Here is a 26346-nt window from a genome sequence, read left to right on the forward strand (position 1 = left end):
GCTCTATTTGGACATAACCTTTATTTATCGTCTGTCTTTTTTAAAAATTTTTACAGCCAATGTTCTTAACTCTTTTCAGCATATGAAAGTTATCTCTTTAGCTATGTTTATTCATTGCAGTGTAAGTTTATCGCTATCAGCCTCAAATTTTGGTAAATTTAGGATGTGCGACTGTTTTTTTTTTACTTTGTTCGACTTTTCCCCTTCACATGAGTGAGTTTCCGAATTATAATACATCTCTTTTTCCTTCCTGTTTGGTTAAAAGGACTCGTTAAATTAAGATTGCTTGTATTTTTTTAATGAAACAGAGTTGAACAAAAAAAGTTTGCTTTTAATGGTTTTAACCAAACTTTAATTGGAATCTGATGACTTTATTATTAAAGTAATGCTTATTAGTATTTATTAAGTCCCGGTGCTTTAGTTTCACATAATCAACTAAGCAATATGTGTCATTTTATGTAAAAAGCTGATTGTTACTGAACATATAAATATTTCAGAAATACTCATAACTTGTATCATTGTTAACTATTATTAATGTAAATGAGACTTCCGCCAAAAATATGCTTCACTGGTGTTTTGCAAACCCTGCATTACGCTCATTTATTTATTCCTTAACGCGTTTGAAACTGATGTCAGAGTAGTACCACAAAAACATCAACTGGACATCTCTTTAATTTTTTAGGTTGCCCATGCAACGCCGGGCATGCAGCTAGTAACTTTATTATTCTTTGATACTAATAGGAGATTGTAGGGCAGTGAAAATGGTAAAATATTTTCAGTTTGCAGTGCCACCTATTCAGCATAAAACATATAGTTGATTCCAGTCAAAAAATAAATAGCTCTAAAGATCAAGGCTTGTAATAACACAAATCATTTTCAAAATTTGATGCACATATATCAAAATAAATTTTGCTGTGATAAAAATGATACTGCTTCTGTAACTAACATTTTAATTATTAATTGAGATCTACTGATGTCCAGTGCAGTACTTATTTAGCTAATATTAGGCATGTTTTGATTTTAAATGTTTAATAAAATTTGTCAGGTAAACACTAAAAAAAGTAAAATAGTTCATTTTGTATTTTTATTCATTTATTTACTACATCACTTATGTGTACATTTATTAATTAAATCATGAACATGTCTTCATTTATTTATTCACTAATTTAATCATTCATTGACTTATTTTCTTATTCATTCACTCATTTGTTTTTTTCTCAAACATTAGTTTAATTTGTTTATTAATTTATAAGTTTAAATTTCATTATTAATTCATTCCTTTACTTCCTCATTCATTTGGTAAAAAATATTTTTGATAATCAGCAAGGGCATCCATATGGGGGGGGGGGAGAGCGGGGGCTCAAGCCCCCCCTCCCTTAGAATTTAGAACTTCTTTGGTTTTAGTACTTTTTTCTTTGCAGAAATGCAAAAACATTTCTTCTCCAGCCATTAATGAATAAGTTATTAAAAATGTCAAATTTTAATAACTCTAATCAGCACTGAAATCAGTCTCCGTAGGGAAAATATCCTGCTAAACTATGGGGAAAATATCTGAGCTCCCCCCTTCAATTTTGCATATGGGAACCCTTGATTATCAGATGGAACATATTTCGATTCAAAAACAATTCTATTTTTCACTTTGCCCCATCAATAAAAGTGAAACATTTCCTTCACTTTTTTTTTTTGTTGAAGGAACAAATTTACTGCCAAAAATGAAAAATAAAGTTTAAGTGCAAGTTTTAGGAGAAAACTTACTGTTATTTTTTTATGTACTATAATTTTTTTTTTTTAATGCTGAATTCAATAATTTAGAAAAAAGTAAATTATCTTAACTATTTCACTTTGCCCCCACATTCCCCTACTTGTATGTTGCTTATTACGCATATAAAATGCTAAATTGCCCATTTGTGTTGATTTGTTCCCTATTTTCATAACTTTGTAGGGGGGAGGGGGGGTTACCAGAATTGTAACATTGTAAAACTTGTGGAAGTGTAATCTGAACTAAATATTACAGAAATGACTAATAAGATCTAGAAACTCAATGCCATGCTTTTTTTTTTCCTCCAGGAGTTGTGTGAAGACTAAGATCTATGCTTCTAAACCAAACAGTTCCTGAAGTTGATTCAGAAATACACTGCAATCAATGAAATCAAATGACATAGAAAAAATAACAGAACTTGGTCAAAAAGGTCAGGGTATGACATTCTATAGTTATTCCCTACAAATCAACACTACAAATAGGGCAATTCCACGGCTACCTGACTGACATTATTGAAGCAAAACAATACATATTTTGTAACGTTCAGCATGAAATACATGTTGTGCAAACGATCTTTTGCCCTGGAATATTGTATTTTTTAAGCTGAATTTAATGGCATAGTTGAATTCTCGAAATACATTTTCAATGATTTTCAAATATTTATTAAAAACATGGTAACTGACCGACATTTTAAAAAGAAGCATGTCAGTCAGTTACCATGCTTTTAAAAAAAAATTTAAATCGTCCAAAATGTATTTTGAGAATTTAATTATAGCACTGAATTCAACCTAAAAAAATACAATATTTCACAAGACAGTTTTTACAATGTATATTTCGCGTTGAATTTTTCAAAATATGTATTGTTTTGCTTCAAAAATGTCAGTCAGTTACCTGTGGAATTGCCCAATATTTTTTTTAAATGCTTACTACCAAACATCATGACCTTGAGGGTCACATATCCGAGCAAAAATTCTAGATTTAAGTCAGTTTGCACATTATATGAATCCAGGTAAAGGCATAGGCTCTAGTTTGGCTGCAATTGGGGTCCAAAGTTGCTAGTTGAGTCCAGAAAAGCAATGGTTTTTCATTTGAAATATTTTTTTTTACCCTTTTCTTGCAATTGCGTTGCAGTAAAAACCAACTAAATGCATTCACAACATGGAATAAACCCTCCCCCCCCCCTTTTGTTGCACTGACAAGAGACGCTAAATATGTTGGTAGGGCAAATACTATGCCATAGTTTCAAATTCCAAAGAAAAGACCATTGTAATTCTGGAGTCCTGAAACTCAGTCTGGTTCGGATGGCAAAAACTTGAGAATCTCGAATTTGGATAAGCTTCTGGATTTAGGTCAATTCGTACTAGATATGAACTCAGGTAAAATAGTCTGAGTGCATAGGCACTAGTTCAGCTGCAAGGAGGGTCTAGATTTGCTTGTTTGATTCCAGAACTGCAATAGCATTTTCTTTGAAATCAGAAGCTTGGGCACACTACTTGCTCTCCTAACATCTTTCGCGTCTCTTGTTCTAGAGATAGGGGAATTTATTCTATATTGTGAATGCATTCAGTTGGGTTATACTAAAATGCAATAGCAAGAAAAGGCTTAAAAAAATCAATGTTAGAGGAAACAAACTTGTTTTTCCGGAGCTAAATTAACAACTTTGGACCTCCATTGTGGTTGAACTAAGGTCTATGCAGTCAAACGGCTGTACCTGGGTTCATATCTAATGCGAAATAGAGAATTTCTTTGAGATTCGTGACCCTAAAGGTCATGCCATTTGGTAATTAGATTTGTTATGGGTAGTTTTTACGTTGAATTATGCACACATGACAGGTCATCCCTTATAATATTATTACAAAGATAAATAATTACTTTTCTTTCTCAGAGATTTCTCAATCTTACATAGGGAACTTGATATACTTCTTAACTGTGTCTGCAATGCAGCGGCAAATGTCTGAAAAGTAAGGCATTTTGAGAGACTCGAGCCATCCACAAGGACATTTTCCACAAACTTTTGCAGGCATGCAACTTTAGCACCATACTCACAAAACTCTTTCATAAGTACAGTCAATGTATACTATAGGGAGAAAAGAAAAACAGAATAATAATTTTGATATATATGCAGCATTTAAAGAAATTAGTAATTTTTTGAGAAATCATTTGAATTTTTCATAACACTTGTTTAAAGTAACATCAAAGCTTATCATTTTAAAAATTAACTAACATTAAAAACAAACTTAACAGATGCATTTCATGTTTTATACTTTTTGAGTGCATTTAAATTATTAAGAAAAAAGAAACAAAGATGAATAACTTGTGCTGCCTATAGATCCCCCCCCCCCTTTTCTCTCTTTTTTATTTGTTTATTTATTTGTGGAGGGGGTTACTATTATAAAAGGGCTACTATATTCTTTTTGAAGTAATTTGACATTCTGAAGCTCCTACTTAATTTAGCTAGGATTGACTTTTAGCACATTCACTTAGGGAACAGAACTGAAATACAGGGACTCTCTCTGTTCTGAACACTCGTGAGACCAAACAAAAAATTTCAGATTATAGGGGAGTTCATTATAGAGGGAGACTGGATAATGCATGTATATGTATTCTATTAAGTTAATGGACTAAGTTCAGCACTTTGCCTAGTGTCAGTATACCAGTTACCGAGGCGCTGAATTTTGGATTGGTGGCTAATGCAATGTCTAATTCAACACACAGTAAGATCTTAACTTTTGCCTTTCTTTCTTTCTTCTTTAATTTAAAAAGTTTTACATAACATTCAATAAAACATTACAATACTGCTATCGATACAATACCTGAATAAAAAGAAGAATTTTTAATCTGTTTTTGCATTATTTATTCTCATGCAAGATGCGTGTTATCATCCAAGTGAAAATGTTTCCAGGTGATTCTCAGCCACATTTTGCTTGAAGGTAATCATATTTTGAAATCTTGAATACCACTTGATTGGTTGGATTCTTGAAATATTGTTCAGTGGCAGAAACTCAGGCTCATATTGCTCAGTCGAATGATTTTATGTGACACAATAATATACAGGACGATAATTTTTCTTCTTTCTTTCTCCATCTTCCCCTTTACACCCTTCAATCACTGTGATAAAATTGTGAATATTTTACGCTTTCCAATTTGATTCGAGTTCTTGAGTGCCGAGTGTGAACGTGTTCAGTATATAGATAGGTAGTAATGGAATAGGGTCAAAAATAGAGTACAGAGAGGTCAGCCTATGTTAAGTCTATGGAATTTCTCCAGGACCATCAAAATGTGTTCAGAATATTGGGGTAAGGGCCGTGGTGGCCTGATCGGTAAGGCATTGGACTTGGGGGCGGAGGGTCTCGGGTTCGATCTTCGCTGGTCGAAGATCCACCGTCGTCATTAATGGTGACTGGGCGATGTTAAATATGGTCGTGGTCACAATGTCCTCCAAGTGAAATGATACCTCTGGGGGTACCAGACGAGAAAGTTATTCGGCTCCTGGCCTGGTTCTAAATTCTTGAACTGTCAATACACGGCACCACCATCTATTTTGTTGTCTTCTGAAGGCAAGGCGCCTAGCACGCAGTCCTTCATACTTTGAGGGCCAGAGGTCCCTTTGATAGTTGATAATATTGGGGTGTTCACATTAGGGCGTGTTCATATAGAGAGTGTAACTTATCATGAGTTTTTCTAGTTCTTACTTCATTTTAAAAACCTAAATTATAAAAAAATTTGTAGCTTTTTTACAGAATTAGGAAGTTTTAGAAATAATTTTGAGGAGCAGAAAACTAATTTCCCTGAGCCTCTTATGTCTTTAATCGTTCTCAACCTCATCATGATAGATGTATAAGAGGGAAAATGAAATCCCAGGAACAGAAACAGAGCAAAAATGCGACATACGTTGCAGATTCTTGAGAAAGCCTGTAGATTGTTTCTTAGTTCGGAAATAAAAAAAATTTTGCAGAATAAATCGTAAATTTTTGTGAACAGAAATTTGTGATTTTTATTTTCTGGGATATAACCCACAAGCAGCAAGTACTTACGGTTTTTAAGTTTAGCATCTTATTTTTAAACATTTCTCGATGCTGGTTTGTATCTTACATTCAATTGAATGTTGGTTAGACTGGCAAACAACTTTAAAAAAAAAATTTTTTTTTTTAATTTGAAACACAGGCTGATAAAAAAAAAAATCTGCTGCTGAGATGCAAATTACATTCAGCACCGGATCTAGGAGAGCGCAAGTCTCGACTGCCCTAGGATGCCACTCCTAAAGAGCATCAAATCCCTTTTATTTATGTGTGTGTGTGGTTTTTTTTTCATTGAAATTTGATATAAAAGCTTGAGAAAGATGAGTAAAGGTGACAGTTTCAAGATTAGCTCCTACTCAGCTGTATCCCTGATTACATATGTCAAATATTTACAAAACATAATAGAGGATTTGCACAGTGCAGAACACTCCCAAAAATGAAATCTTTTGAGCTCTTTTTGAATTTTGAAAAGAATTCAGTTTTTATCCTTATTCTTCATCAAGTTTGGCATTTGCTTTTGTAATGTATTGCTTTTTAGACTTGAGTGGGTTGGTTACTTTATAATATAGTTTATAATTAGGGTTTTTTTTTTTTAGCACTTTCTAAGAATTTTTCCATGTGGATATGTTTGAGTGTACTAAGCACTTTTATAGCAATAACATACAGACCAGATTTTCAGGATACACTTCAAGAAGAGAGAAAACTTATTTCTTGAAACTATGACAGCTTTGTATCTAAGTTATGGAAAATACAAAAGGAATGGAAAAGAAGATAGAAAGATTTTTAAAAAATAAATAAATAAAATACACCTTTCTTACTTCAATCAAGGTTTAAATTTATATAAGTTGCATGCAAATGACCTTGTAAACTTATTAAAAATTAGTTAAGTAAATACAAGATAACTATGTGCAATTTGTTTTTGTAAAACACATACAAAATATTATTTATTTCCTTAGAAAATATTATGTTTTCAGCAACTTTTGCACGTTTAAGTCAGATTACAATTTTTGTAAAACATTTTTAACTAAAATGTTGGAGAAAATATCCTTTTCTTTAGTATGATAAAGATTAGTAACATGTTTATAAATATATTTTCATTTTGTTAAAATGCCATATATTTCAGAATACCATTTGAAACTCTTAAAAAATAAGTTCCATATTACAGTATTTATCATACTAATACTAGCCTGCGTGCCCGGCATTGCACGGGCTACTTAAAAAATGAAAGAGCTGTTCAATTGATGTTTTTGTATTATTCTGACATCAGTTTCTAAAGCGGTAAGGAGTAAATAATTACGCGTAATGCAAGGTTTGCAAAACACCAGTAGAGCATATTTTTGGCAAAAACCTCTTTAACGTTAATCATATTTATCAATAATACAAGTTATGAGTATTTTCAATTAGCACAAAAGATGAAAATATATGCATTCTTAACTATAATATGTGCTCACTTTAAACTGAATTAAATCTGATAGAATATATCTGAAATATTTATGTACAATTACAATCAGCTTTTTACATAAAATGACACACACTTTTTTGTTGATTACGGAAACTAAAGCACCAAGACTTATTAAATACCAATAAGCATTAATTTAATATCAAGCCATCAGATTCCAATTAAGCTTTAGTTAAAATCCTTAAAAACAATCTTTTTTGTTCAACTCTGTTTCACTTAAAGAAATCCAAACAATCTTAATTTAACGTGTTCTTTTAACGATACAAACTGTATTGCAAAAATCGAAACAGGAAGGAAAAAGAGATTTATTACAATTCGAAAACTCACCCATGTGACGGAAAAAAGTCCAACAAAATAAACATAATTAGTCGCACATCCTAAATGAACCCAAATATGAGGCCAGTGAATGATAAACTTACACTTCAATCAATAAACATTACTAAAGAAACATTTTTCATATGCTGAAAAGAGTTAAGAACGTTGAATGTGAAAAAATAAGAAAGGACAGACGATAAATGTCCGAATAGAGCAACCAATTTTAAACTAATTAAAAATGAAATTCTAGATGGAAACATTGTTTTAAGATTTGGACAGCAGCCAAAAAAATCTCTTTTGACACAATTATTAGAATTTTATTTGCTCACCCATACGCAAAATGGCAACAGGAAAGAAATAAAAATTCCTGAATAGCGTTATGTTAATTAACGTTTTAATTAATATCTCCGCTAATTAAAATCGTACAATTATGAGATTGGTCCTATTGTTTTCTTTGGAAAATTTCGAATTGATCGGTATCTCGTTTGACTTTGCAGTGGTTCTCGAGAAGATCGATCTTCAGACAGACAGACAGACAGACGGACGCGAACAGATTTTAATATTATAGTGGATTTTACTGACCCAACTAAACCACACATCTATTTCACATTCTGTGTTAATGTAGTGATCATTTGTTATCAATTCATGAAAGTCAAATGGTACTTGGAAATATTTTTTTTCTTCAAAAACTAGCTAAATAATTTAAGATGTGTAATACAATCGAAATTCAGAATTATGTGATAATCTTCATCAAAGTCAATTTATCTGGTAATAGGAAAAGACCAGTTTCTACAAACTTTCTACTTAACATTTTCCTTTTTCTATTAAGTGTATGTAATTAGAGAAGTTTCAAAAGTGCAAAAAGTTCAAACGCATATTAATGAATTTAGCAAAATTTTTATTTTGCCAAGTTAATCTTATACATATAAAATCTGAGTATCTATCTATCTATCTATGTCCAAGCTTCTTCTCCCGAACGACAGTGAACTGACCATCGAACCAGGTATCGATGGATTCGTCATCTTCCCGTCTTCATGTTTGGCTATTTAACATAATCCTCCGATAATAATTAGCGGAGATATCAATTAAAAACTATTAATTATGACTCTTAGATTTCAAAATAAAATCCATATTTTTCGAAGGCTTTCCTCCATTCAAATTATTATTCAGTGCTTCAACTCAACTTTCCGGATGAACGCTTTTATTAAAATTTACAGTGTGAAGAAAATCATTGAGATGAAAGATCTGTTGCCATTTCTTTTTCTCGAATATAAAGAAATAAAATTAGGCTTTTGTTTTAAGGCTTTTCCTGTAATCAGGGTGTTTAAGTTGTTTACTTTTCGATTATTTTGCCGTAATCTGCAGCAAAATTTTGCTGTTTTTTTTTTGTTCAAGCCTGATTGTTAAATACGCGTCACATGACATAACTTTTATTTTCGAGGAGGACCGTGCACGTCGTAAAGTAAATGAGTGATTTACATGCAGTTTATTTTTAGTTACCTAACCTTAGTTAAACCTTGCTTTACGCGCATTTATTTATTCCTTAACGCATTAGAAACTAGTGTCAGTGTACTACAAAAGCATCAACTGGACTGCTCTTACATTTTTTAGGTAGCCCGTGCAACGCCGGGCACGCAGCTAGTCTTATACATACAAAATCTGAGTATCTATCTATCTATGTCCAAGCTTCTTCTCCCGAACGACAGTGAACTGACCATCGAACCAGGTATCGATGGATTCGTCATCCTCCCGTCTTCATGTTTGGCTATTTAACATAATCCTCCGATAATAATTAGCGGAGATATCAATTAAAAACTATTAATTATGACTCTTAGATTTCAAAATCAAATCCCTATTTTTCGAAGGCTTTCCTCCATTCAAATTATTATTCAGTGCTTCATCTCAACTTTCCATAACAATGCTTTTATTAAAATGTATAGCGGGTGAAGAAAATCATTGAGATGAAAGATCTGTTGCCATTTTTTTTCTCGAATATGAACAGGTAAAATTCTTGTTTTTATTTTGAGGCTTTTCCTGTAATCAGGGGATTTAAAATGTTTACTTTTTGGGGTTTTCCGCAATCTGCCGCAAAATTTCAGTGACTTTTTTTTGTTGGTTCAAGCCTGAGTGTTGAACTCGCGTCACTTGATATAACTTTTATTTTCGAGGTGGACCGTGCAAAGCCGGGCGACGCAGCTAGTTTCATAAAGTTTTTTGAGCAATCACGATTGCTTATTGTTCTCACTTGACAGTCCTTGATGTTCCGGTTCCTTTTTCAACTTGGAGCAGGGCTGCAGCACCACCGTCCACCGGCGGCGGCGCGGCTGGTCCTGAGCACAGTCCTCCGGAATCCACTTTTGCTGGGCGGTGGCGTTCATGTCCTACACACGCATGCTCATACACAGTCGCCTACGCGCGCACGCCTTTACACACATACACACGCCTACGTGCACACACGTAAGCCTACACACACATGCACACAACTATATACACGTAAGCACCCAGGAGGAGGGACATGCTTGGGCGGGGGAGCCATTTCTAGAAACAATAACTCTAACCAGTAGGGTTTTGTCGCAACTCGTGATTGCGAAAAACATAATTTGATTCAAAGTTTTGGAATTCAAATTAGAGTTAATTTTTTTTTTCATTTATTTATTTTTTTTAGTTTCAAACTGCATGACGGTAATGTATGGATCATTAGCGATCAGGTTGACCGTCAATCATTGAAGCGGTTTGTTGTTTAAAAACTGGAATCAAAGCCGAGTTTCGAAATATTTCACAAAAGGCAATGGGATACTACGTCTCAGTTCCGGTTAGAATATTTTTAATTTATTTTATTCATTTTTTTTTGTGAACACAGCAAATCTTTTTTTGGTAGATTTGGAGAAAATAACCTCTAGCACACAAAAATATTTAGCAACACAGAAGGAAAACACTTTTAAACAGGAATCATACTCTCATTATAAAAACTTTTTTGTAAAAATTCATTCTACTTAAACTCGCTATTACAATTTGTTTTTTTATTTCAAAAATATTAAAATAATAATAAATCGTAAAGAATGCAACAATTAAAATAAACTCAATGCAAAACATTATTCACACAGAACATTTAAAAATAAAAAGCAATGAATTACTCAGGGTCGTCCCAAAGGGGGGGGCGAGCGGGGTAATCGCCCCGGGCGCCACGAAATGAAGGGGCACCGCAAGGCGCCCCTCGTTTTGACGCAACACGACGACACTCACACGAAATGATTGAATAAAATTTGGGGCGCCTTGTGGCACCCCCTCATTTCAGGTATCATAGACACACAAAATAGAGAATCATTACAATGATTGTTGCATTGTTAAAAGAATACTCACGTATTGTGAGTGTAATTGTGCCAAAAGTTGCAAGAAAGAATCGATTATGTAAGACAACAAAAGCCTTTATTGAGGCAAAAATGTTATGTAAATAAAACATTAAAAAAATTTGTTAGAATAAATAATGAACTGGGCCATTGGGTATTTAGACTATTGCACTAACTAAAATAGCAGGAAAAATATTTAAATATTGCACTATATCATACCCTACATTTGCTGCGTAATACTAATCTTGTTTACAACCTTGAGTAAAAACTTTCAAGTAGTGAGCAAAAATGACTAGATGAAATTCAAATCTTATATTACCAACGTGGAGAAATTCAACTTAGCATCTTATAACTTGGAGGTAGGCTGAACATTCTACTATCCTTCCTTGTCTTACTCACGTTGATACAATCTTCCGAACTGTTTGTAAACAAGCCTTCGCATGGCTCTGATGGCTAACAGATCACATACTTGGACGGAGATCAATTGCTCGATCGCACCGAAACTAACGGCGATTCCCCCTTAAGAACAGAAGTTCAAAACGACGTGCTCAACGCTCATTGGTCCACGTGTAAAAAGTATGATCGATGTAACAGCTTCTGGAACTTTCTACAACTTTCCCGCTCATGAGAGATCGTGACGAGGGCGCCACCAAGTGGCGAAAGCATTTTTAGAAGTACGTATTCGAACTTTAACTTTGATGGATGGTGTTTACCGGATGCCTACTGATATAACATGCGGCCGAATGCCGTAAGTAAACACTCAATTCTTATACAAATCTTTAAATAGTAAGCAACGAGATAAAAATAATATAGGGTGAATATACTATTAAAAGATAACAATGATTCTTTATTTTGTCCTATGGCCCGAAAATATTCCTGTCTCTCAGTCTCCAAAACATTTGTTTCCTTTGTATCATTGAAACAAATACAATTTCTGAGAATAGAACTGTTTAGAATCAAACAAAATGCACTTCTCATTTGTCTAGTTCTCACCAAATTTGCTTGAGTTCTGCTCCTGCATGCAGTGACGTAACCAGAATTTTTTTTTAAGGGGACACATTAAAAAAAATATATTGATCGGATAGGAAAAAATGTCGAAAGGTGTCCAGAGAGAGGGAGCTCAGACAGTTTCCGATTGATTATTTTTTCAAATAGATTGAAATCAATTCATACAAGTTTTCGAAATTGAAGTTTCAAAAACGCAACTTTTGACAAACTTTGAAGATTTTATGAATAGGAGGATCTGGAGCATTTCCCATTAAAATTTTTCAAAACTATGGATCAAAAAATTTCAGCAGTGTTTTACTTTCAGGGGCTATCCCACTTAAATTTTTTGTGAGTGTCATTTGAAAAACGCATTGCTTGTGATATTAAAGAAAGGCGGCATGGGGACCCTTACACGAATATTTTCTTAAACTCAAGTCTTAAAAGCAATTTGTAAGGCCATATTATGTAATATTAGAGCAGTGCTTTTTCGAAATTACAGCTCCAAAAATGATGCAATTCTGAGCGATTTTCGGTGTTGTTGGGGGCTTCTCCTTAAAACTTAAATATTTGATGCAAAAGAATAATATCTTTGTTTATAACACATAAGAAAGCTGATATTAGATTGGTACCACTAAAACCAAAAAACTCTTGAAAGGAATCATTGGATGAGTCCGGAAATTTATTTTAGATGTAATTTACTCCGATAAATACATTTTCTGTTTATAATCAGCAAATTATTTATTCGTGTTCTTGGTTTGAACAATATGAATATGCAAGTCAGTTTTAATTGTTTGTTTTTTATCTAGTGGGATAACATTTTATTAGATAAATATTTGGATTTTTAACATTTCTATTTTTCGAAAAGTTTTTGGGGGATTAATGTTTCACTATTAAAAACAGATTCATTGTGTGCGTTTTAATTTGTATGATGCATAGCAATTTGATTGTTCTGTTTATCAATAAGTAAAAAAAAAATCATGTATGTATTATGCGCTGGTGTTATAACTAACTTGATTTTTCTGTGTATATAGGGGAGGGGGGGGGCGCCAGGAAACTTTCGCCCCGGGCGCCGTAAGCTCTTCGGACGGCCCTGGAATTACTCTTAATTTATCTTAAATTTGCAATGGGGTATACTTCTCAAATTATGTATATAAATAGTGGGAATATATGAGCATAGATTATTTACTTTAATCTCACACAGAAAAAGCTTTAAAGACAGTTATTAACATCAATTAAAGTTGATACATCTGTATTAACTAGTACAGCAAAATATCATTTTTATATAGTTATATAAAACCAACTTACAGAAGTTAGATTGCAAAGATGGACATTTGAATTCACTTTAAATTCAGAATTATCCCAATGAAACAGAAAAGAATCCTTAATACCATGAAGTATCCTGAAAAGAGAAACAATCACTAAGCAACATCATTTGAGAAATAATTGATGTTTTATATTATTGAATATAATGTAAAAGAGCGTGAAAATTTATACAAATAAGTTTAAGAGATTTTGCCTCAATAATATGTATCCAATCAGATAATATAATTTTCAACTACATATTGTAGAAGAAAAGAAGAGAAGCTTTGACACAATAAAAGTAATAAAGTTTGTACAAGTTCTTGCATTCTTCATTATCTAAATTACATGCCTACTGATATTTTTTACCATTAACTAGAGTATACAACACTAAAAATGCACACAAGAGAAAATCAACATCAAGAAATACAAATTACTCTTAATATCACAAACTTAGATATCTCAAAAACCTTGATATGACGAAAAAATATTTTTCCCCTTGATTTTGTGTAGATTTCTAATGTTATTTTTCATTCTTAAGTTGAAGAGTTTTTAATCAAAACCTTGTTATGTTGAATATTTTTCGAAGTCAAATATAATTTTTGTCGGAAAAAGTTTTTGTCTTGAAGCAACTCGAGGAACATTTCCATAAATTCTCACAACCTTCATTATTTCACTCAGGGGTAAGGAATGATTCGGAGAAGCTTATATATTCTCACTTTCATTTTAAAGCCAAGGGTGTCAGAAATTTTAAGTCCTAAGAAGCCTCAAAAACCTACCTAAAACCTTTTGTCTCCTTCTCACGTCATTTTGTTGGGCCTTTTGATCCTATTTCCACCTCCGTAAAAAGAGGAGATGAACGGAAAACTCTTTTAGAGACAAGATATGGCGCAATCCTTTGTTCAACTTCTTTTGCTCCGAGTCACGACTAATCTTCGATAAGTTTAGTCTTGGTAAATCAATACATTTTGCTAATTTACTAGAGTGTTCTTTTTTCTTTATTATGTTTGGCTCATTTTAAAAGTTAAAATTTTTGTTTTTGTATTAAGACTTTTTTTCAACTTTCATTACATGTTACAACTTATTTTTAACTATCGTGACTAATTTTTAGAATGTTATTAAATTATGATTATGACCTTGTCATCTTGAATTTTTTTTACTGTCCCTTTGACTTTGTGATATCGAGAGTATACTGTAGTTCATTTAAAGAGATTAACTCCATTCATCATTTAAGGAAAATTCCTTGTCTATTAGTCATCTTAAAGGATATCTTCTGCAAATAGATGTCATCTTTCAGATAGGTACACAAACATTTTCCTGAACTTAACCAAGAACAAATCTTCCTTCGTGTTTGAATTTCGTTTTCTGATAGGATACATACAAAACCCCTTCTTCTGATCATATTCTATATGGGCAATTTCTTGTCCTAAGCTCATGCCAACCTTAGAAAAGTTAGTTTAATTTCCTTTACAACTGTCATTCGGAAACAACAGTTTTGGCCTTCTTTTGGCTCATCAGCCAAAAATAGTTATCACTGGGCTCTAAGCAAATAGCCTCAAACAGAAGCTGAGCATGCTTTCACATTGGTAAAGCTTGACCACGAAGAGAAGACGAATGACTTTGAAACATCATTTGTATCGTTTGTAATAGGTTGATTGTTATTATTTTGTTATAGATAGGACCAGTGAGAACAACTCTTACATTTAGGAGCTTTCTGGCTGATTCTACCACTTACAAAGGGTACAAAATTAGGTTTTGTGCTTTAAGGTTATTCGCCTTCTCTTCACGGTCAAGCTTCAGTCAAAACTAATTAAATACACCAGTGAGTGGTCTGCAGAAATGACACTGTTTTACCTCAAAAAGTGAAGATAAGTAATGCCAAGGTATACCACTACAAATAACTGCACTGTGAAACTGCAGTCACTGGATGCTGTGACTGAGCAGTTTGCTACTTATTTATAGCTTTATAGCAAGTATAAATGACGAAGAGAGACAATAAAAGTCACCTTCAAAATACAGTGCAGCACTGTTTGTACATTTTTGAAGGGACTGTATGAAAAAAGCGTATAATTGAAAAACGTATAACAGGTATAAGTTAAAATGTGTTAGACTCTGCCAGGACCAATTTAAAAAATGTATAATTGATAAAAATGTATAAAAGAGAAACATATGAACGGTGCTTCACTGTAATTTTAATAACAGTAAAACTTATCTTTGGTAAGTATTTTAAGGCAAAAAACGCTAAAGGATACTATTCCCCCCCCCCCCCCCATTTACATTTTTATTTCTAAGTTTAGTTTTTAAATTCCAGTCAAGACGAAGCAAATCACTGATTGAATTTATATTTAACTCATAAATTTCTTGATATCTGCCACATCTTTAAAAAAATTTAAATCATTCCAAATGATTATTATTTTTTTTTTTCCTTTCATATTGTTCTTCAATTTAGATACTTGATCTTAAAAGTATAATCAAATTTAAACTTAAAAAATATAAGCAAAAAAAAAAATCAGTGCATGGAGGTAGAAATTCCTCAGAATATAGGCAGTACTCAGAAAAATCATCAAGGACAAAAAAAGATTATGGAACACTGCACAACCCATAACACCATAATACAGAATACAATCTGTAAATGCTCGCAAAATTTACCATAAAACTTCTTTTATCACATTTCGTTCGTGAAGAATAGTTTTCTTCTCAATCGCACCAAACTGATTTAATAAAGATTCCTCCCTGAGAAAGAAAAGGAAAAGATTGATGTGAAAACCACATTACTCTCTAGTACAAATATTAATAACAATATTTTTTAGTAACAAAAATATATTACGCTGAAATATGAAAACTAAAACCTTTTGCGATAATTTAACTTCTTTAAATGCATACAATAAAATAATAACTACATAATGAGAAGTATTTTTCACCATACTTGTTAAATGGCCTAAAATATTTACTTAATTATAGCAGAACCGTTATTTTATTTTATTTTTATTTTTGCAAAATCCAAGATTGAGCTAATACAGTTCCCAGTATCTAGTAAGAAAACCCAAGGTCAAGCAACTAATAATTCGTGAAATTTATTCACTTTTTTGAAATTGCTGATAAATTGCAGCTGGTTAATTATTATGATAAGAAATGACAAAATAAAAGAACATAAAATAAGTGCTAAAATTGCTCCAACAATTATTTCTTTGGAACAATTTCTTCAAAATTGGTGCAAAAATTGTTGCAGAAAAATGCTCATATTAATGTATTAGTACAACTATACAGTTAGATTTATAAAACTTGTTTATTTATTTATTTTTAAATTAATTAATTTTCTGTTGCTTTCCATCAATCTCTTGGAAATGGCGCCGATTCGAGGGGCAACCTCCCTCCACACTTTTTATGATTCATTTATTTATTTTATTTTCCAACTTATGATCCAAAACTAGAAATTATAAAAAGAGCAAAAGAGTCAAAACTTTCAGATCATAATTATTTGTTTTACTTTGTATATCTGTTTACGAAACATTAATTAGCACAAGCAGTAACTTTTAGTTTATGTATTCATTGTTTAGATATTAGTAAATCAATTGCTTAACTAAAACAAGCCATACTTGCTTAATGAAATTATTACGAAGTTCATGTGACATCTAAAATACTTTGAAGTAAATAACGTAAGTTTAATTCATGGCTAAGTGTTTCTTTGGGGAAAATTATTGTGTACATAATTCATCAAAATCTTAAGAAAAATGTGAGTTAAGCTGTTAAATTTGCATCAATTACCACCCATATGCTCTAAGAACCAGCCTTAGCAAAATTTTGTACTTTTGTTTTTGCTGCCGCTAAAAATCGTACGGCTTTCAGTTGTCGCCTTTTTCGCCCCCCCCCCCCCCCACCCTGTTCAGTCAGAATCGACACCTCTGTCTTTTTTGTACAGTCACTGCATGTAAATGAAAGAAACCTCTATACTAGATTGCTTAGTCAAGAAATTATATTAGTGAAAATATTAGATTTTATTTCAGAAAGCAAATAACTAGCTTGGGGTTTACTTATTTACAAGTAATTTAAATTTTCACTTTCCCCAAAACTCAAAGAAAAGGTTGATGAAAGGAGGAAACCAATCAGAAGAATCTTATTTTATGTTTTATAACATGCATTCAGCAGATTGAAAATGTTCTGCAAAATGTAAAATGCATGTTCTGCAGATGCAAGTCTGATAAATACATAATAGTATACAGAATTATTTATTTTGCAATTTCTTAATCAACTGCATTTGGTTCCCTTAAAAAATAATGAATGAAGAATATCAAGAGACATGGGAGTGTCTCTCCCATCAGGAAAACCAAATGTCAGCTAGGAAGAAAAATGAAAGAACAGAAAGACGCTAGAAAGGACAGTTTACATAACAGAACAATTTGGGTTTTTCACTTCTCTGTATCTCAGCCTCATAAATACCACCCTCTCACCCCTACATTGATTTTTAGTATACCCAATCTCTAGTGGCCTCGACAACTTATAACAAACTTCAATCCTTGGAATCAAACTTGGGAGGACCAATAACAGCTAGAAAATTGCAATTTTTCAGTTTTTGTGTGTTTCTTCAACATGTTGGCCAGACGAAAAGAATGGATCGAACAGGAATGAAAACAAATTAAAGGCTCTATCCATACTGGTGAAGAGTTGGTAGATGAGGGAAATTCTCAAGGAAGTTGTTTTTTACATATCCATAGTGCAAAAAGGTTAGAAGCAGCCAAAGGTTCGAAGTACTGCTTTGGCATTATCGGAGAAAACAATGTCCTTGGTCCAATTGATGTTGATTCTGCAGACGGCCGAAGCCATAGCTGGATAATAGAAGAAATGGTGACGGTCTAATTGTGCAGATGGACAGTGTGGACATATTGAAATGTAAGTTCTGGACCCATCTGGCAAGTTTTTCATGCCTTGTAGGTGTCCAGCCCTGAGTCTTAGTTTTGGTGACCTTTATGCGAACAGTTGAGCTGTGCAGTAGGGAACTTCCCTCGTAGGCAAATGGACAGTCCATGTTTGGCAACTGCGTTGAAACTCGAGGAAGTATCTGATTAAAGAGGAAAATGGGGAGGATGGTAGTTTGGTGGATATTTGGCGGGCAAACTAGATATCAGAACTTTTTAAGGCTGAGGGTTTTGGGTTATAGAATGAAGGAATTCTTTTTGCGGAAGATATTTTAAGGATTCCTTCAGCAAGTGTTCTGGAGTAAAACTTTGCTCTATGGCAGGGGTTACCAAAGTAAGTGCAGTGGCATCCAAGGGTGCCGCAGAGAGATGCAGGGAACGCATGAAGCTTTCATGTTTTCAATCTAATCATCTAAAAAAGAGGTAGGCTAAGGAGCCGTGAGAAAATTCTAATTCTTCAAAGGGTCTGCAAATCGGAAAAGATTGGGAAACCTTGTTCCATAGTATAAATTTTATTTTTTGCCACATTCTACATGGGGGAAGTGGGGGGGGGGGATAAAAAACTGATATTAAATGAGATTTTTCTTTTAGTACTTTTGCATCAATGATGACACTGTAACTGATTTCACACAAATACCTAGTTTTATCAATCATATAATTATAAATCTTTACCACTAGCAAAACAAGGAAAACCTTAATTGGGGAGGTAAGCACAGAAAGATAAATAGGGGTCAACTTCTCAAGAATTTAGAATATTTTTCATAAAAATGAGGAAGAATTTAGAAAAGTTTAAAACAAAGCGACTATTTTCTCATGGGAAAAAAGTTTAGTAACACAAACAGAATAAAAAGTTGAGTATTAAAAACTAATTCAGTTATGAAAGTCTAAAATAATCTTGATTTCATTAAAAACTAAAAAATCCAGTCAATCAAAAATTTGCAAGATTACAGAAATTTGGTGAAAAATGCAACAGCATTGTGAAAAGTGGTTACTATAATTTCACTAGCCATCGGGCCCCAAGTGGCAAAAGAAAAATTTATACAAGGTCCTAGATGAAATTTTGTTTGTGATGCTTCAATCCTCAGAGTTGATTTGAATGATGATCTACACAAATCACACCCAGCAGAGAGATAATATTTGCAGTAGGTCTGTATCTGTCATAGCCATCCTGAGTGAGTTAACCACTTTGGAATTGAGTATTTCAGAGATACGTGCTTAAATAGATGAGATACCTTATTAAACCATAAACTATTTAATTAGTACCTAAGAAATCTAGTCCAAGATTGTTCTTCACTTATATGATTCAAACACTAGAGCATAACTAATTTCTAGTGTTTCGAGCTTTGAAATACATAGATTGGTTGGCAATATAGTTTTTAATGCCACAAGAGCTTTGTAAGCTATGCTGGGCCAAGAAGTAGTAATAAGATTGAAGTACAGTAGACCCTCGTTTAACGCAGGGGTTACGTTCCGCAAAAATGTCACGTAAATTGAGACCTAATACTAGTGTTAAAATAGGGGTTTGGTTCCGTAGATAAAAAAATACTTCATTCTAGTGATGACTAATTGTATAATACGTTTAATGTGTACCTATATTGACCTTTATGCATGACATGCATAAATTAATTTTGTGTTCTGTTTATAAAGAGGAGCTGGCTATGATAGTCTTTTGGCAGTCATTAAGAATTTTTCTCTGTAATTCTTTGCAGAGAGTTAAAGCACCCATGATCTTTTGCGTCATTTCCATGATAGAATCTTCTTTCACTAACAAATCAGAATTATTTCTATTGTATAGGAATGGCTCAAAATTTTCAATGTGTTGGTTGTGCGTCACCGACGTTAGTATCTTCTTTGGTTTTGGTATCCTTTGTCACTCCTAAAAGCTCTTCTTCCACTGAGTTCTGGACTGTGTGAGTTGAATAACTTCACTTCTGGAAAGAGCTCTGGAACCAATCGTATAAAATGTCTCCAGTGGCACAAGCTCAATTGTTAGCACGCCAAAATGCAGTTGATTAAGCGTAATCTGCAATCTTTAGGAGTTTGGATTTTGAAAGAGGAGAGAATTTTATCTGTTTGCATTGCCTCATCCGCGTAAAATAAAATAAAAGTTTCAAATCTTAAACTGCGTAAAATCGAAACCGCGTAAAATAAACCCACATAAAATGAGGGTCTACTGTATACTTTTTGGCATTATTTTCCACTCTCTAAATTTGATTGAAATACACAAAACATTTGTAACAATCAGAGAAAAGCAGTCAATTGCTACTCGTTTCTTACTCAAAACCATTTAGAATACTAAAGTAACAGAACACGATAATTATAAAAATTGAATTAAAACTTTTAAAAGCTCTCTTTAAAATAACTTACCAAATTTTAGTAAAATTTACAGTTTTTAAGTTATATCTAGTCACAGAATATGTCTGTTGATACTTTGGAATCCAATAGGGATAAAATGAATTTTGGTTTACTGGCACAGGAAAATCCTCTGATTGGGTATCTTGGCTTACGGGAGCAGGAAAATGGTTGTCATTAAACTGCTGCTGAGAGGATCCAGAACAGCTATCAGGACTGATTCCAAGTCCTGAATCATCTCTTGGAGGTAATGGCAGTAAGTCATGCACGACATCTTCTTCTGATTCTGTATCAGAGATACTTATCTAAAATATAGATAAATAAGTTTTAGAAAAATGTATGCTTTAAATGATATTCTTTAAATGAATACTTCATATGAATCGAATAGCTCGGTGAATAAGTGCATTGCAATTTTTTTGAAGATATGAAGATTTTTGGGCAGGTTATCAAGTAGCTGATCACGAGACATGAGTCAACAAGAAAGAAAAGTATTGAAATGGCTTGGTTACGTGAGCAAATGCTGCATTATCAGCATATTGCAATGCACTGACAAGTTTGTTCATGGCTTTTTGTCCCAACACTGAGAGCAGTTTTAATTGAATACATGGAATTCACTGGCAGATAATGAATAATAATGCCGCAGCATAGAATCAAAACTCAACAAGTTTAGTCAAGTCCAGGGGCGGATACAGAAAAATCTGTTGGAGGGGCCCGAGAAATTGAATAGCACAATCCCCCCCCTCCCTCCACACACAATGTTTCACAACAAATTTTTCATGACATTATTTTTGAATATCCCTTCAGGTCAATGAATCTACTTTTAAGTACATAAATATATCATGCACTAATATACTTTGAACGTGGCCGTAAAACATCTTTAACGTTTCAAGCCAATTAAATACTAAACCCAATATAATGTCACGAAGATGCTATACAATGCTAACTGTTCCTAGTTAAAATACAATGCTATTTTAACTAGGAACATTGTCAAAGATTATAACGCGAAGGCAAGGTTATTAAATAAACTCATAACTCATTTGAGTTTTTATATATTAATTTTTATTTTAATTATAAAACAGTATGTACAGTCGAGTCCCGACTTGCGCGAGGGATGCGTTCCAAGACTCCTCGCATAAGTCGAAATTTTGCGCTGTAAAAATATATATGTACATAAATTTTTTAGAACCGTACCGAATTCCTTAGACACTCATAAACACCCCTCAAACTGCTTTAAAGCATTCCCAAACTATATGTTACAGTTTCTAACATAAAGAACAGAACTTTTACTGTATAAAAAAAAAAATAAAAAAAGTTTTATTCAACATGAAATACTTTAAGATGCACGAAATGAATGATCAATGGCAGGGAAAGACAAAATAAAACAGCACGGTACTCACAGTACGTAGCAAATAGCTATTATAGTGCACAGTAAAATGATGCACTATAATAGTACTGTACATTGTACAGTAGATACAGTAACATATTTATGAGTTAAAAAAGGAAGATAATGATAATTTATGCTCTATAATCATTTGTGGCTCAATTTGTGACAACAGTCCCTCTTCCTGATCTCTTTAATCCATAATACAAGAGCAGCTTCTATTTTCATTTTACTTACTTTGCTAGAATGATCTGCAAGCTTAAATATTGAAACTAAGTTCTGAACCTGTATGGATATCGTTTTGTTTTGACTTTTAATTGTACGCATGGAAGATCCACTCATATTTATTGTTGCGCTACCATCCGCGTTTTGTAGTTGTTCAAGCATCTCGAGAATCTTAGCCCCCCCCCCCCTCTTTTTTTTAAAATCAGAAACTTTTTTTTTCTTTCCATCTTCACAAAGTGTAGATAAAGGTGCCACTAAGGAACCAATATATTTCATCAACTTTAATATTTAGAATGAAAAAAATAAATGAGCGGTTATTTGATGCACTAACAACTCGATGCGTAGACAAGTTTGATATTTGAACTTTCGTTCTCAGTGGTGCTTAAAGGGATGTAATAACATTCACAAAATCAATATTTAGTAGCCAATAAATGAAACCGATACTTCCTTCTAAAAATTGGTGTTGGGACAAAAAATTCGCCTTAGCTCTAAAATTTGTAACTTGGGAAAAAATTCACGTTACAGCCATTTCGCTTAAGTCGAATAACGTTGTAGCGGGAGTCGACTGTAATTAAAAATCACAGCTTCATAACATATAAGTGTTATTGAAGAATTTAGAAACTATTTTTGTGTAAATTTCAAATCAGTTGCTTATTTGTTCTTAAAGCTATGATACAGTCGAGGTTACTTAATTGATATTACATGCCATTTCCATTAATATCATGGTTTTGCCAAGAAACTACTATATGATCTCTTTCATTTGGCATTTTTTTATCATATGAAAAACAAATCTATTATTTTGCAAATAGCTTCCTGGATCAAGATGACTCATTGGGCATGCCTACACATTAAAAAAAAAAAAAAGCTAACTACTGATTCCATCAAAGAAGAATTAATGGAAGAATGCAATATTATGTTACCCTGAATTCAAAACCAGTGAGCTAAATGTATTCCGCCACTTTGACCTCTGACTCCAGTATTACTTCTTTAGCAAACATAAGTGCTTTCGTTCAAAATATGCTGTGTGTGTTTTGTGTTCTTTTTATGTAACAATATTTTAAAAAATGCTACAGATAAGTCAATTAAAATATTAAAGAAAATAGTTAAATTAAATCATCCTTGGGGGGGGGGCTGGCCCCCTGTGTTCACCCTAAAATCTTCTATTGGTTGAGCTTGAAAGATTAAGCTGATGGACATAGAATAGATTTTTTTCATTCGTTTACTCTTTTTTTTTTCTTACTCCCTTAAAAGTTACTCAACTTAGTAAAAACACTGAAACTTTTCATGAGTTAAAGATTTGATATTTCTTTCTCTTTCTAGCCACTCAGTTAAGCTATTTTTAGTGGCATGAAGAGCCCTAACAATGTTAAAGAAGTAAAGCTGTAAAATGTGATTGACAAATGTTTTACACTAAATCTCAGAATAAAACCAACAGCTAAAAAATGCTAAAATCTTCATGTCAATAACTCTATGTCAACATTCTAACACCTTACACAAACATTCTATTTGCTAGTTGCCACTAGTCAAATAATTGAAAACAGATTTTCCCAGATTTACTTATTTCTACTACAATGTTTTTCTACCATGCTCTTCAATATAGTTTTGATCATACCTTCATACAATTCTTATAAAATTTGTATATGTATTTAAAAAGCCACATGGAGAAGCATTGAAAAAAGAAAACTAACAAAATACATTTTGAAAGTTAATGTTAAACGTACCTCAGAGCTACTGTCTGAAAAATAATTGTATACTTCTTCACCTTCTTTAAGATATTCAGCCCAATCAAAGTCTTCCTTTATCACATTATCTAAATACATAAATAAAACAGAAAAAATATAATAAAAACAAGTATCTAGAACTGCGGTTGTCAGGGCCGGATTTAAGGGAAGGCAGGCAGGGCTACTGCCACGGGGCCTCCACAACAAAGGGGCCCCCCACAATCAAATTTTTACAAAATATCCTAACTTTCACGAATCAAAAATATCGGAATATACATATATATCAAAATGTTCGGATATATATCAAAGTATCGGATATTTTCGAAAATATGATTATCTTTTCGAATCCTGATTAGGGGCCTCCACTCCTTCGTTGCCCAGGAGCTTCCACACTTCCAGATCCGGCACTGGCGGTTGTCACTGAATTTTATCTAATTTGAGGGTTCCAGGACACCAGGCCTATCATTTCAAAATTTTCCAAGGTGTGGGAGGGCAAAGGGTAAATATTCAATGCATTTTATTGAAAAAAAAAAACCCCATCAAAGTACATGTAAAATGCATAATTACATTACATTTTTAAAATCCAGGGCAGGTGAGCCAACTGACCTCCCCTGATCCCTCAAATGACGGGTCTGAAAGACATTCATTTATAGGTGGATCTACTTGTACCATACTCATATTTAAACACAAAAAACCTACAATATATATTTTTGTTAAAATTTTCCCATCCACTATCTTAGAACGTAGAAGTGTCCACATTAGAGATCCTACATACGGAGAGATTGGACAATGGCGCGCCGCTATCCGCCATGTTTAGTCCAAGTGTTGTCGGTTCGAAATGCTGCGCTGTGTGATTTTTTAGCTTTCCCACGGAATATAGGACATTAAATCTTTTAAGTAGAGACTTATTTTTTTTTCTCCTCATATTTTCATTTAACTAAGTGAGTTCAAAGTCTGGAAATCCGTCGCCAATCGTTTTGTATCGTCATAGCGCTTACAAAGAAAATAAAAATTTTCTAAAAAATATTTTCATAAAGATAGAAAACAAAGATATATTTGTGATCTGCACATTTCATTTCATAATATCATAACTAGCCTCTAATTTTTTGATACAATGTACAGTGATATTTGGGGCAGAAGATGCATTACGGTTACGGGCAGTGAGCATCTTTGGACATAAGATGGCCGCCGCTCTGAAGTTGTCCAATCTCTCCGTATTTAGGATCTCTAGTCCACATATTTTGTAACATAATTACTATCACAATGAAGGATTTTAAAAAATTTAGAATTGAATATGAAATTTGTTCTGCATAAAAATGAAAATATACTAGATAATTATATAAATACTAAATCATTATCAACAACAAAAAGTAATCAAAGGAATTTTTATGCAAAAAATTCAATATTTGAAAAATTTTAGTAGTGAGTGAAAACTTTTCCGTTTCTTTAATGACCCTGTTGGCAACATACCTTCAATCTTTCCCAATTAATTAAAACAAGTGTTTTAGCTTTATTGTAAGAAATGCTAATGAATTTAATAGTTGCATTCTATTTTAATACATGAAATGACATTAGGAAATTCAGTGATCACAACTCCTTTGATGCAAAATACAAAGAATATCTAAAATGCAGAAATTCTTTAAAAATTTCTTTCATTGTAAAATTGCAATTAGCCAGAAAGAACCAATACAAGTAATTAGATTTAGAATTTTTGCATTGAAAAGTAAAACATAATTCTAAGCCTATAATAAATTTTAATCTATCATACTTATCTACAACTTTGATAAATTTTTGTACTCTATGATAATCAACAAATAACATTATTTTAGAAACATCATTTTAACCTGTTCTCGAATAAAAATATTTTATCCATTATAAATTAATAAAATTCTTCAAGTTTTTTTTTTTGTCTTTTTTCTTCTTTATAACAAAACAGGATTACTAAAATATTATTAAATTTGTATAGTTAACTGAACTATAAAAATGTGTAATAAATCCACGTTTTTCACATGCTTTCTAAGTTGAAGAGATTTTAATTTGTTTATTCGTTTTAATTATAATCATGCTTCTAAACAACAAAAATGGTTTATTACTTTCATACTCACCAGAATGTTGTGTAGTGACCTCTGTACTAGGACAGGATTTTGCTTCTGCAAGCCATAGTAACAGAGCTAAAATTCTGTATCCATTTTCTTTCTATAAATAAAAATTTAAAAGAAAAATATGTCAATTATACTATATGGTGAAGTACTTAAAATGTACCATATAATTTAGAATCTCTCTATATATGAGGGTCAGTCAATAAATAACGAGGCAGAGGCTATAAAACAGACTTTATCCGACATTCTTCAAAAGTACTGACCGAAATTATTTAAACACTTATCCCTCTAGGAAATTAGTCACATAATTTTGTGCTCATAAAAGTCTTTTGGCTGCTGCTAGAGCCTATTACGTACGCACTCCTTTACTTCCTTGTCCGAATGAAATGGTTGTCCACGAAGTGCTTTCTTGAGTTTCCCAAATATGTGGGATCATATGGGGATAGATATGGACTATAAAGGGGGTGGTT

At 32.8% G+C, this 26346-nt stretch overlaps 1 protein-coding gene across 1 annotated transcript in view; it reads right to left on the reverse strand.

Moving 5' to 3' along the window:
• Nucleotides 1-26346, reverse strand: part of LOC129233875 (gamma-tubulin complex component 5-like) — a 67624-nt gene that overhangs the window by 29603 nt on the left and 11675 nt on the right. The window contains exons 4-8 of the mRNA XM_054867805.1: nucleotides 25883-25973; nucleotides 23778-23866; nucleotides 20529-20755; nucleotides 13192-13285; nucleotides 3632-3836 (exon numbers count right to left, since the gene is read on the reverse strand). Of these exons, the coding sequence (XP_054723780.1) occupies nucleotides 3632-3836; nucleotides 13192-13285; nucleotides 20529-20755; nucleotides 23778-23866; nucleotides 25883-25973 (706 nt within the window). The remainder of the gene's footprint in view (nucleotides 1-3631; nucleotides 3837-13191; nucleotides 13286-20528; nucleotides 20756-23777; nucleotides 23867-25882; nucleotides 25974-26346) is intronic.

This window comes from Uloborus diversus, unplaced genomic scaffold (genome assembly GCF_026930045.1).
Source record: "Uloborus diversus isolate 005 unplaced genomic scaffold, Udiv.v.3.1 scaffold_766, whole genome shotgun sequence".
Lineage (NCBI taxonomy): Eukaryota > Metazoa > Arthropoda > Arachnida > Araneae > Uloboridae > Uloborus > Uloborus diversus.